The 12,605-nt window shown below is 38.9% G+C and overlaps 1 protein-coding gene across 1 annotated transcript; it reads left to right on the forward strand.

Annotated features, from left to right (window-relative positions):
* Positions 1–5,571: 5,571 nt before the first annotated feature.
* On the forward strand, positions 5,572–9,084 carry LOC124271139 (fez family zinc finger protein 1-like). The gene is made up of 2 exons (XM_046706205.1): positions 5,572–5,877; positions 7,051–9,084. The coding sequence occupies exon 2, from the start codon at positions 7,058–7,060 to the stop codon at positions 8,570–8,572; it is 1,515 nt and encodes a 504-aa protein (XP_046562161.1). The 5' UTR covers positions 5,572–5,877; positions 7,051–7,057; the 3' UTR covers positions 8,573–9,084.
* The last annotated feature ends 3,521 nt before the right edge of the window (positions 9,085–12,605 follow it).

The raw sequence follows: 12,605 nt of genomic DNA on the forward strand, positions 1-12,605 counted from the left end.
GTTTTCTGAAAATTAACACTTAATCCCAACTTCTTGTTGTTTTGTTCTTGTTGTTAATGGCGACCCAGTACTGTATAGAAAGCATATTTAGTTCATCTTAAAATAGCATCAACATCTGCAAATAACATCATCAATATTTCATGCTCGTGTTTACTAGATTTATAAATTTCTACAAGTTCATACATTAAAAAGAGAGAATCGGACTAGTAGTACATATGAGTTTGTTGAGACCAATTCCGTTTTACCATTATCGCCATTTTACACACGATCTGACAGAAGAATCATGTTGTGTATACGATTGTATAGTTTACCATGGCAACCAAACGTTTGACACGGCCAACAGTCAAATACGTTTTTCAAATCGCCCCTTTGGTTTCGAGATATACTTTGAACACAGAGTGTCAAGTATAAAAATGCGGTATGTGGTGGAACGGGTTAGCGAGGGCAAAGAAAGAGTAGTTATAGTCAAGGTTTAACGTTGCATTGACATTGTTTACCCCTGTAGAAATAAACAAGACAGAGTAAGAAACATATTTGGCGAATCTGCGATTCGAACTCACGATTAAACTAAGGGAGGCAACTTCACTAGACTGAGCCACCTTTGGCTAAAGGATGAGACGGAACCTTCATGGGTGTGCCATCTGTATTATAGGAGTGATTTCAGTGGATCTTGTCCTGTTAGAGACCCCATGGTCAAGAAGTGAATGAGAATGGGTTTACGCCCCTTTTAGCAATATTCCAGCAATATTATGGCGGGGGACACCAAAAATGGGCTTAACACATTGTACCCATGTGGGGAATCGAACCGGGGCCTTCGACGTAAAGAGCAAACGCTTTAATAACTAGGCTAACCCACCTCCGTTTAAGAAGCGACGATAAGATTTTCATAAGCAATTAAGTAAGAGGTTCATGATAGTTCATTTTCTGGAACTGGGCTTTAGTTCCCTGCTTGAAAGAAGAAAAAGATGTTAATAGCCATATTTTGACGTACATTAATTGTAAAATATATTTTAGCACCAAGGTCGTTATGGGAAGTGACTCACCCTGGTGTGTGCTCAAATTGTATTTCATGGTACCACAAAGAAACATATTTTATATTTCATATTCATACAACAAGTCTGATTATTAAATATATAACTACCCTTCATAAAATCGGCTATTTGAGGTTCAGATCCAAGTTTTGTCTTTGTTATGATACGTGGTCTGCTGGTACCATACCCATACCCAGGTTCGTGAAGTTGTCAAAATGGTTAAATATCTGATGACTTGAGTCATTTCCCCATCAAGTTAACAGTGTGATATAACTACAACATTGTCAACATTAGAATTAAAACAAAATGACCTTTTTTTGTTTTAATATCTTAGACTCATAGTAATACACAGTGGTTAGTGATAGATAGACTTGAATGTTGCAATTAAACGATTCGTCGGATATAACAAAAGCAATGGATGTTTTTACCGCTATTTTGAAGATAGCGTCTGCAGGTGTTAACTGAGCGTTTACAGTTACAACAAGAAGCGTCCCAACAAATGAAATATTTATTTTTCTTCAAACTCGTTTACCGATACATACACATTACACTGATGTATTCCGTGTGATCCGGTTTGGTTAGCGGTACAAGTCGTTATCAATTCCGTTTGAGGCTGGGGGGACGAAGCGTCCCCTTTTGTCGAAACCCCGCTTGTGAAACGTAGGGGTACCTTCCTTTTATATCAAAATCGAAGAAGGCAATCTCTCATCAAATAATTGATTACCAAATCTATTTGATCATTGACAGTACAAACCAAGCGCGCTTCTCTCAAAGAATGTATTTTCTCGTTAAATATTGATTACAAGAGACAAGGTCTTATCATCTGCGCGTGGCGTTACTGTAACGCTCAAGTGACCCCCCGTCCGTGAAACACACCCTCCCCCTCCCAACTCCACTCCCCATCATTCATCCACCACCAAGCATCCATCACACTGCGTTGGTAGTCGGCTATTCTACCTGCATAATTCAGTGTTCTTGTGATCGGGACGGTTAACAAGCTATTGTATTTGTTTCGACTGCGATGACTCGGCTGAATTCATTGACTAGCTATGAATATTTCACATGAAACTCGCTTAACCTGCTGTATCCTAATCGCTTCCTATTCATCCATGTCCGGCGTGATTTAAACACAAATCGTGGAGAACGTGCATTTCAGATAAGAATTGATACACTAACTCTACCACAGTGGTTAAGGCAATGTTTGATATTTCTGAAAATATGTTATTTTATTAAATAGAAATTATTATCAGGTGCAGGTATTTAACTGTGACGGTTTGATCACGTATAACTAAGTACATATGTATATACGTTGAGACATTCCGGTTTTACGTGGTGAGACATCTATTTTTGTTGTGGCGTCACACAGATGTCCTGTTAAGACAACTATAACCTGGAGTAATGTGACGACCAAAAGAAATTATACACTTTGGATTTGAATTCTAGGCGTTATCAAGACGATAGTAGACTGAAAAGGTACCCGGACCACTGCAAATGTAGTGTGAAAAACACAACTGTCATACTCGTATCATATACATCACCATCTAATAACTATATATTTCATGTTTGCTTTAATTATAGTTACCATCAAACATGGGAGTATTCTACTACTGCTGCTGCTGCTGCTGATGATGATGATGATGATGTTGCTACGACTACTGCTACTACTCGTGAGAATGGATCCCCAGCAAGCTTTGTTGGTCGGGTGGGCAAGCTCGGTGACTTGGTTGATAGAGTGTCATCGTACCCTGACAACGTGGATAGGTCTTCACAATATCAATCACCGGGTTGTGTTGTCCAGACTTGATTATTTACAGGCCACCGTCATACAGCTGGAACATTGTTGAAGACTACTACTACTACCACTACTACTACTGTTGCTGATCCTGCTGCTGCTACTAGTACTGCTGCTGCTAATACCACAACAACTACTGCTACTGCTGCTACTACTACTACAACAACTAATGCTACTTCTGCTTTATGCTACTCCTACTACTACAACTACAACTACAACTACTACTGCTACTGCCTGTGACGATCCGGGTCACAGTTGGTCTTCAGCAACCCATGACTTCCGTACGAGGCGATTAACGGGATCGGGCGCTCACCCTCGCTGACTTGGTTGGCACATGTCATCGTATCCAAGTGCGTAGATCGATGCTCATGCTGTTGATCACTTGATTGCCGGTCCAGATTCGATTATTTACAGACCGCCGACCTATCGCTGGAATATGCTGATTGCGGCGTTAAATAACACATAAATGACTACTACTCAATAATAACATACTGCATTGGATCGGTAATTTGAACTAGCCAGGATGTCGATGATACTGCGGTCAGGATGTTTCGAATTTAAATCTGGACATAGCAGGGGTCGAATAAAGAAGGTTAAATCGCATAAGAACATATGAATCCACCTTTACTTGCCATTTTCATACCGACCACACATCAACGCATATAACTGTTGTTTTACAGAAAATGCTGGCAGTAAATATGTAAGCGCATCCTTTCATCTTATGTGGTGAGATATGCCCCGTATTGTCATCGATCAAGTGACCCATGTATAGGTTTCCAGACATAAATGTAAATCTTGAAAGAACAATTAATGCATTTAAACTGAAAGCAATCCCATACTAGTATTGCCCAGAAAGTACCAAAATGGTGTTCCGGATTAAGTTTTGTCACAATTGCCAAATATCATCAAAATTCATATACTCCCTAAATTTAATTAAGATCTAAAATGCAGTGCAGACTAAATTGGATATGATGCCATATTTGAGATTAAGTGAAATGATATTGTTTGAAAGCATTGTCTTTGTGTCGACAGCGAAAGCAGTCATGTTGAAATCCGCTCCAACCACGGGTTGGTCTATGCTGCAAAGTTTGACGCTGTCCCCCACCCCTCCCGCTGAGGCTGGCCTCACCCCACAGACCGTAAGCCGGAAAGCATAGGTGCTGCCGTTGTTGCTCCATGAAAGGCGATCACGCCTTCTCGGGTCGAGAATGTGTTGCCACCATGCTGTTGTCAAATGTACATTCAATGATGAATGGATTTGACGTTTGGCTAAGGACACACAGTAGATGTACGTATGACATATGGTGTTTATAGATATGGACCTCACCAAATAAACAAAGACCGTTTGTGTGACATGGTATTTACTTGCGAAATGTACAATTGTCAGATAGATGTGAAATTAAATTTGCCCTTTAAACTAAACTTTAATCTAGTATTGACAGTAAACGGAAAATGTGCGATGTCCATGCTCAAAGAATGTTCTGTTATGTGAACAGTTTCAGATACCATTCCTTCCTTGGATGAATCGCATTTAATTTGAAATCCTTTTATCCACGTTTATCAAATTCCTTTTATCGCATATAAACGATGCTTAAATCGGCCACAATGTGACCGAAGCGTATATGAACACTATGCGTTTGATATTTAATATCCATCGCTAACACATATATCACACACAGCAATCGCTTAACCCCACTCGGCGGTGAAATGTACATTGATGTACGAGCAGGTCGGGTGACATGACGCGAGCTTGTGTGCTCAGATGATGGACGGCAAATAACTTGTCGATTTCACTGACATAAGCAAGCTTTTATAGCCATATATTGCACCAACTGCACGACACGCATTCGGTTAAAATGTATTTGTCAATCACATCACTTGGTTTGCTTTCGGAAACGAGCTAGGAAATTGCAGAGTATATATCCTTAGATAAATGGTGAAAGCTGATTTTATAGCGAATAAATATTTATAGATATCAATCGGTGTGAATTGAGCAACATGGGTTATAGAGTACTTTAAATACTCATCACACTGACGGCTCGACAGGTCTTCTTTTCGCTTTTCAGGATCTATCCGTGGCGGGTTAACATTTTGCGATGACAGTCAATTTGTTTGGATAAATTGATGAATAGGTCTCGCTCACGAAGTGCACAGTGTGAAAGATGAATGTACTTTCGCCCTGTGTAGTTACACACAACCCTAACCATCCCCGGGTCTCAATCTGGCTAAATTGGTAGGTGTTTTTTTCATTGTCCAAAAGGGCTACCGATAGGGGTCCAATCAGTTAAACATAAATTTTCCCAGGACGGTAAATTTAATTGCAGATGAATTACTAAAATTAAAACGCGACTGGTTTAATTCATTAAAATATTTGAGACCGTGTGATTGATGAAGTTTATCAGTGATGTCGGTGATGATTTTCAGCTCGGAGCGTGCATAGCACCACTCATGGCGGTGAACCGATCAACATAATTACGACCAATACTTGGGAGAATATTCCTCGATTAAATATTAATCCGTGAGCAAGTCGACACCAGAAGCCAAAGCATGTATACAACAGCATTGTTAGCGTTAAGCGCCTGTCATTTTCGGATTTGTATTGAGGCCACGCCCCCTGATTCTAAGCCCCGCCTATCGCTTAGCCTTGTTTCACTGGCGAACTGGTATAGTGCCTACCGCTAGACGAGCGATCTGATTGGCCAGTTGACTGGCAACACTGATCACTTGTGTTGATGTGGAAGTTGGTCGTATGTTGACCTATCACGAAGCTGACAGCGACCGGTAGCAGTGACGAAAGGCATTAAGTGCCGAAGGAGGGACACTAGGCAGGTATATAACAGAGCTGGTTGACCTCTTCATCATATCAAGTGCTACCGACACGTTAAAAACCTAACTGGGAGATTGAGCATCACGGATATTCGTTCCCCCACACCCAGTGTGCCCGCTCACCTGAACAAGGGTCTGTTCCTATTTCGTCCCTTCGTGGTATCTTTGGAGGATTTCAGCCTTCTGTGGATTCACAGTCCATGACTATACCCCACTGACAACACAAAGGTAAGTGCCACGAACACTCATCATTTTCAGCCACTCTTGAATATCTAACATATTTTCCAAAATACCATACTTAACATAGATTTCTTAATTCAGTATTTTTTAAAAGGCACATATGAGATATTCAAAATGGGCTTGTCTTTCTTTTAAACATTCCATTTAATATTTTGCTTGGTGAGAGGCAGCTGTATTTCGATTGTAAATACCTGTGAAAACAAAATAATAAAGCTGCCATGTATGTTATAATCATGTTTCTGCTAGACATAGCTCTAAGTCACATTTAAGAATATCATTCAAAGCGCTAGAGCTGTTTTTTCAGTATATTATTTTTAGTGTTTCGTATTCATCATTAGACAGCCTCAACGAAACATGTATTCATCCAGCAGCGTTACGTTTTAGTGAATCTTTTGAATCGTCTTTTTTCAAGTTTCATCTACCTGGACTATAACAGAAGGCATACAAAATCAACGTTAAAAACCAATACATTATTTTTATAACGTACTCTCTCTTCACAAATTTATTCATGGATTGAAGTTGAAAATATCAGCCCCAACAACCAAAATAAACACCTCTATTTTATCGAACGAAAATTGATTCATAAAATAAGCTAAATATCGTCGAGGGTATTCCATCAGTTTTATGTATGTTGGAAGTTAAGTGGTCTGACGGCAGTCATTGTTTAGCGGGACATGACTGTATTTTGCCATGAATAATTAATGTTAAGCTCCTGCGTGATCGCAGATGTACAGATAATTTTAAATATTGCACAATTTAGACGACAAAAGAGCCACAAGCCCATGAAAATTAACTCGGACTATAATGTTGAATTGTAATATTATTTCTGTATTTCCTGATGAAATTATTTCGATTTACTGAAAGATTATGATGATTATTTGATTTGAAGGATACATAGGAAATTTTATTAAATGTCTTGGGAAGTTTATATGCGTGTACATTTTTTTGCATTCAGTTTGAACGATTTTGAATCAATTGCGTTTTGTATAATTTTAGTTGTAGATTATTGTTTTATTTACACACAGCCACGAAGCATTCGTTATGTTGTTTGCATGAAGAATAATTTTACCAGCTCGTTTGCATTCGTACAGTATGTGTTGACACGAATTTAACCTCCTGATTTTTGCCACCTTATACTGATTTTGTTTACATTAATTTCAGCACTAGAATGGACACAGTTTTGTGTACCCCCCGGACTCCGTCCCCACCCACAAAGCTTCCTAGGAGCGAGGGCAGCAAGCCCAAACTGGCGTTCTCCATCGACAAAATCATGGAACCGAGCCCCAAGAAAACCAGAGTGGTCGAGAAAAGACCCCCATCCCCTGAACGGGTCCCAGCTTTTAGGAAGGTGCCCCGGTCGGAGCCCAAGCCGGATCTAGGAGGGAGTTTCTCCTACCCTGCCCTGTTAACAGCGTCTTACCAACAGGCGGCTTATAATAATTTTCTCCTGGGGGACGGGCGTCGGTCAGGCATTCTGAACATCCCCCGGGATGTTGCACGCGAGCCTGGACAGGTGTACCCTCTCTACCATCCTGTATTCTCCAACCTGGCACGGTCAAGCTACGAGGACTACCACGCGCAGCTTCTAAGAAATTACTCTCTTCTTCATCAGTCCAGCCTCTCGCCAAATAAAGACAGAATTCTTTCCAACCTGGATCTCTTGAAATTTTCGGGGTTCCCCCATGTACTGTCACAGGGCAAACCGCTTGGTCAGAGGTCAGCGTTTGTTGCTCAGGAAAACAGAGACAGTTTGTTTACAAGGGAAAAAGTTGAAGAAAGTCCCAAAATCTCCCCGTGTGAAGCTGAGGTGAAGGTTGTGAAAGTTGATAAGGAGGAATGTTGTATGGATAACGACAAGAGCTTTGATAAGGAGACGGAGAATAAGGAGGAGGAACACAACAATAATGGCAGCAGTCCTGATAGTAACGGGCTGAAGAAGCCTGTTAACAAGAGCCAGAAAACATTCACATGTCCTGAGTGTGGGAAGGTATTCAATGCACATTACAATCTTACTCGTCACATGCCTGTGCATACAGGCGCCAGACCGTTCATCTGCAAAATCTGCGGGAAAGGCTTCCGTCAAGCAAGTACGCTATGTCGACACAAAATCATCCATACTTCAGAGAAACCTCACAAATGCGGTACATGTGGAAAGTCGTTCAACAGGAGTTCCACCTTGAACACTCACATGAGAATTCATCAGGGCTACAAGCCGTTTGTCTGTGAGTTCTGTGGCAAGGGGTTCCACCAGAAGGGTAATTACAAGAACCATAAACTTACGCACAGTTCCGAGAAGCAGTTTAAATGTTCCATCTGCAATAAGGCATTTCATCAGATTTACAACCTGACATTCCACATGCATACCCATAACGATAAGAAGCCATTTACTTGTCACGTATGTGGGAAAGGGTTTTGCAGGAACTTTGATCTCAAGAAACACATGCGAAAGCTGCACGATGGCACCTCCCCTCCCTCACCCACCTCGGGGCAGAACCCCACCCCCAACGGACACCCGGGTAGTGCCATGTTCCCTCAATCCAACCTCCCCCCTCATTCGGCGTTCCTCAGTCGCCCCTCTTTGTTCACGGGATCAGCATTGGGTTGTCAAAGAAATCTTCTTTCACCGTATATGTTGGGGCCAAATGCTGCGTCCCTGCTCCACAAGATTTCGTCTATTATATAAGACCTTTGAATGAGTGACTTGAACTATGACTTGTCAATGTGATGAACTATGACGAACAATGAACTGAATCAAATGTTGCTGAAACAGTGAGACAATTTTGCTGTTGTTGTGTATGGCTGATTTCTCGGGTATTGTGATTTATTTGGTTTGACATTGTTTGATGTTTGACTTGGTGGTTTGCAAACTGTTAATGATCACGTTATGCATTCTGCATGTGCAGGTACATGCATTTGACACTATTGCAATAATTGATTACGATGCATTGTGATCAAGATAATACACCACTTCTACAATTTATTACTATGTAATTGATCATATCTCTCGTGGGTGCCATATTTGAAATATTTTAAAATGATCAGAAGTGCTTTCAACACTGACCCCAATATGCTCCGTTTGCACGTGCAAGGAGTGAAATTGTGGGGTGTTTTCATCAACAATGTTGGACTCTTTCACATATTGTATAGCGTGTTCAATCAAATCCATTTAGATGAATTAAAAGTATTGAGAATGAAGACAGTCTTTAATGTTTTATCAATTCTTGATTGTTGGGGGCATATGCCAATTCTGCTCACCAGATGGCCTACCGTTGGCGCGCGCTGCTCACGCGCTTAAACTCCAGCTAGATACTAGCGTGTCAGTGATCGGAACAGCGGCGAGAGCCATGCCGAAAGGGTTAAGGAGCGAAGTAGTATTTGTGTACACGTGATCAAATCATTTGACAGCTATGTGTTTATATATTTGTAAATTACAACGCATTTTGTCAAGAAACAAAACAAAATGAATAGGTTACATGTTTTCTTTATTTATGGAAATTAATAATTCGGTATATACCATAAATACAAACTCGTTTTGATTTAGTTAACTGACAGTTGACAAAATTCGTATACAGATAATTACAAACATTATTAACGAAACATTCTCTATTGTTGCTGCACATAAGTTAAAAAAAATATTTTTCCTAGGTACTTAATTATAAAAACACGAATTATTTGTAATGGTTTGAGATGTGAGCAGAACACAAAAAAAATTAAATACTTACTCATACATATCACATGACATTAATAAATAAAACAAAATATGCTATATAGCTGTACATGTTACACTGATCTAGGCTACTGACGTGATATTTGTCATCCACCTGCCGGGCCAAGTTCACAGTTGCAAGTTTCAGTGTGAGGAGTGGTGAAGATATGTCCCCAGGAGCTGTCAACACCCACCCCCTTCCTCCCAAAACAAAAAACCCCAACAAACAAACAATGTTACACGTAAATAGCGTTGTATATCGCAGAAATTCTGCAACTCTCTAAACCCAATGTTTAATACGTATAACAACAGTTTGTTCTCTTATATTTCGGTTTATTGTTTTATTATCTCTGACAAACGAAATCCATGAAATGCATCATGACAAAAATAAAACTGCTAGAATTTCATAACATCTCAAGTATAACACATATAGGTGACAAAAGTCCAATATAGATGCCACCTGAAATATATCTATTGTTTAACAAGGATTGACTGACACTGACTCACCTGACGCATCACCTTATATTTATATACTTTATGAAGAAATATATACACATTTCTATCATTATTATTATTATTATTATTGTTAGTATGGGCATGCAATGTGTTGTATCAGCTGCACCATGTAAGCAGCTAAGCTAAAATCTTACAACTGTTATATTGACACTATTTGATTGAGAGTATTCGTTCAGCTTGTGATAAAAATCAATTTTTGAAGGAAGTGTCCTTGATTAAACTTGAGATTCTTCACTAGAGAAGGTGTATCGATTGCCAATTGTTCATAATGGCGGTAGAGTTTCAACCTTCGTTTCACAGCAGGGATTTACAGTTGGTGTCCTTCTTGGCTATTTCGTAATGTCTTATGTATAATAATATTGTCACTTCCAACGAAATATTTTCATCTTCGCACACCGGGACCACTCTAAGAAGAAAAGAAATGAATTGCTTATCTAACATACATAGCTGTATAAATATATCAAGTTAAAAATATCCGTTCTCAAAGATGCTGTGAGTTCTCAAAATAAGTAACAAATATATTCAGGTTATATTTTTTTCCCCCAATGAACCACTTTTTTGGCTGTTTTATTTTGTTTTTAATTTGTTCCCAAGATTGTAATATCACAGATATACAAAGCCATGTTACATACGGCTTAAGGTAATACAGCTACATGATGTACAGGTAGGATATCAATATATTAATATATTCATAAACAAATATAAATGATAAGTAGATAATGTATAGATAATGTTAGGCACAGTTAACCAGTTCGTTTGGGAGAAATTATACATCATTTGTCTGTTGGTTCTTTTGACATCAGTAGGTATTTTACAACATTACCCTAACCTCCTACATGTAACTATCTGCATCGCAGCAATATACTACAATATACTACAATGTGTGATCTTTTAAATTCAAGGAACCATTTGTTTTGTGACTTTATTAGTTCAAAGTACCTTGAATCAAGTGTTCCTACAATAGTTAAATACAGAATAAATAAAAATGACTTTAAAATCGTGTTGTGTTCTTTTAAATCGTTAAGATTCCAGTTCAACATAGCTTACTATGGTGCTTCACTTGTACAGTTTAATGGCGAGGTCATGAAAGCAATTCTGCCATTCCGAAGAAGTATCATCTTTAAATAACGGAAATAAGATTTCCAGAACAGAATTCTCCCTGGCGAGACTATTAAAAAGAATGTGATATCGTGAAAGCGATCCATCGTTCTAAAACTATCCGTTTGAATGAAACTTAATATTATGTTTGAAAATCGTTTGGAGTTGCGAATCCCTAGGCTTACTGCAATGTAACATTTATCGTAGGGCAGCCATGACTTCAACTCTGTCAGTCGAATCTCGAGTTCCCCATGACCTGATTCACCCAGTCAGTCAAGATCATATAACCTAGACACAACGTTGAAAGACCACTTTCTGATTAAGTCGTTTAATTATCAAAGTAGATTTGTACAGGCATTTTATTTTAAAAGAAGGAACATTGAATGTTACGAAAGAGGAAAAAATAGTAAACAACGTATTCTGATAAATAAATGAATGAATGAATGAATGAATGAATGATTGATGGATGGATGGATGGATGGATGGATGGATGGATGGATGGATGAATAAATAGATAAATACATCCTCTCTTTAAGTTTAATATATTTTATTCACAACGAGATGATTTTAAGGAGCAGAGTGCCCTCCTGCCAAATAAATACAGTACTTTATAATGAACTGGTTTGACCTAAGGGACTAAAGTGATACAATGCTGACTCAAAACACATATGTGGAGTGAAGAAAGCTGGACCCGTAAAGGAGACGCCCAACACTCAACAAAATGTGTGAACATAAAGGTGTTTTATCTAGCTATTTTACAGCTTGTGTTCGTAACGTATCCTACTAACACTGCATTTGTAAGGCAGTATATAGAGGTGCAACTGAATTGGTACACTTTAACTATGGGAAATCAATACAATGTATTACCTATCACGCTTTGGAAGTACACATGAGGGACCGTCTCTCTTAATTATTAACCAAACCACATTTGTTTGTAAATGTAAACACATTCCCCCCATAATAACCACAATAAGACAGAGGATTCAGCAATAAGGTATCAAATTTATCTCTTCATAAATTGATGTTATAGCTTCATACACACTGTTGTTCTTTATGTAAGTTGCATTTAGGCTAACTGTTTGGATCCTCTACACTTTCATTTTACTGCTACGATTTCTCAGAGACCTCGTGTCTCATAGGCCAGCTGGCCGGTGGTGTATATTTCATATTGTCTTGTCATTGTGATTATATGTGTGTATGGATACCGCGTGACACGTAAATAAAATATGTTCTTACTTAACCTTACTCTTACGTCATATTGTTTCCTCAATATAGTGCTTAATTCGTCTCTACAAGTTAAGGCTGGCTCTGATAACATAATTCTCTGAGGAAGTTAATGTATTCGTAGTAGCAAAATTGATAACTGAAACGCCCTTGTCTCCTAATTCAATACATT

This window comes from Haliotis rubra, unplaced genomic scaffold (assembly GCF_003918875.1).
Source record: "Haliotis rubra isolate DU_JTF1 unplaced genomic scaffold, ASM391887v1 Scf158, whole genome shotgun sequence".
Taxonomy (NCBI): domain Eukaryota; kingdom Metazoa; phylum Mollusca; class Gastropoda; order Lepetellida; family Haliotidae; genus Haliotis; species Haliotis rubra.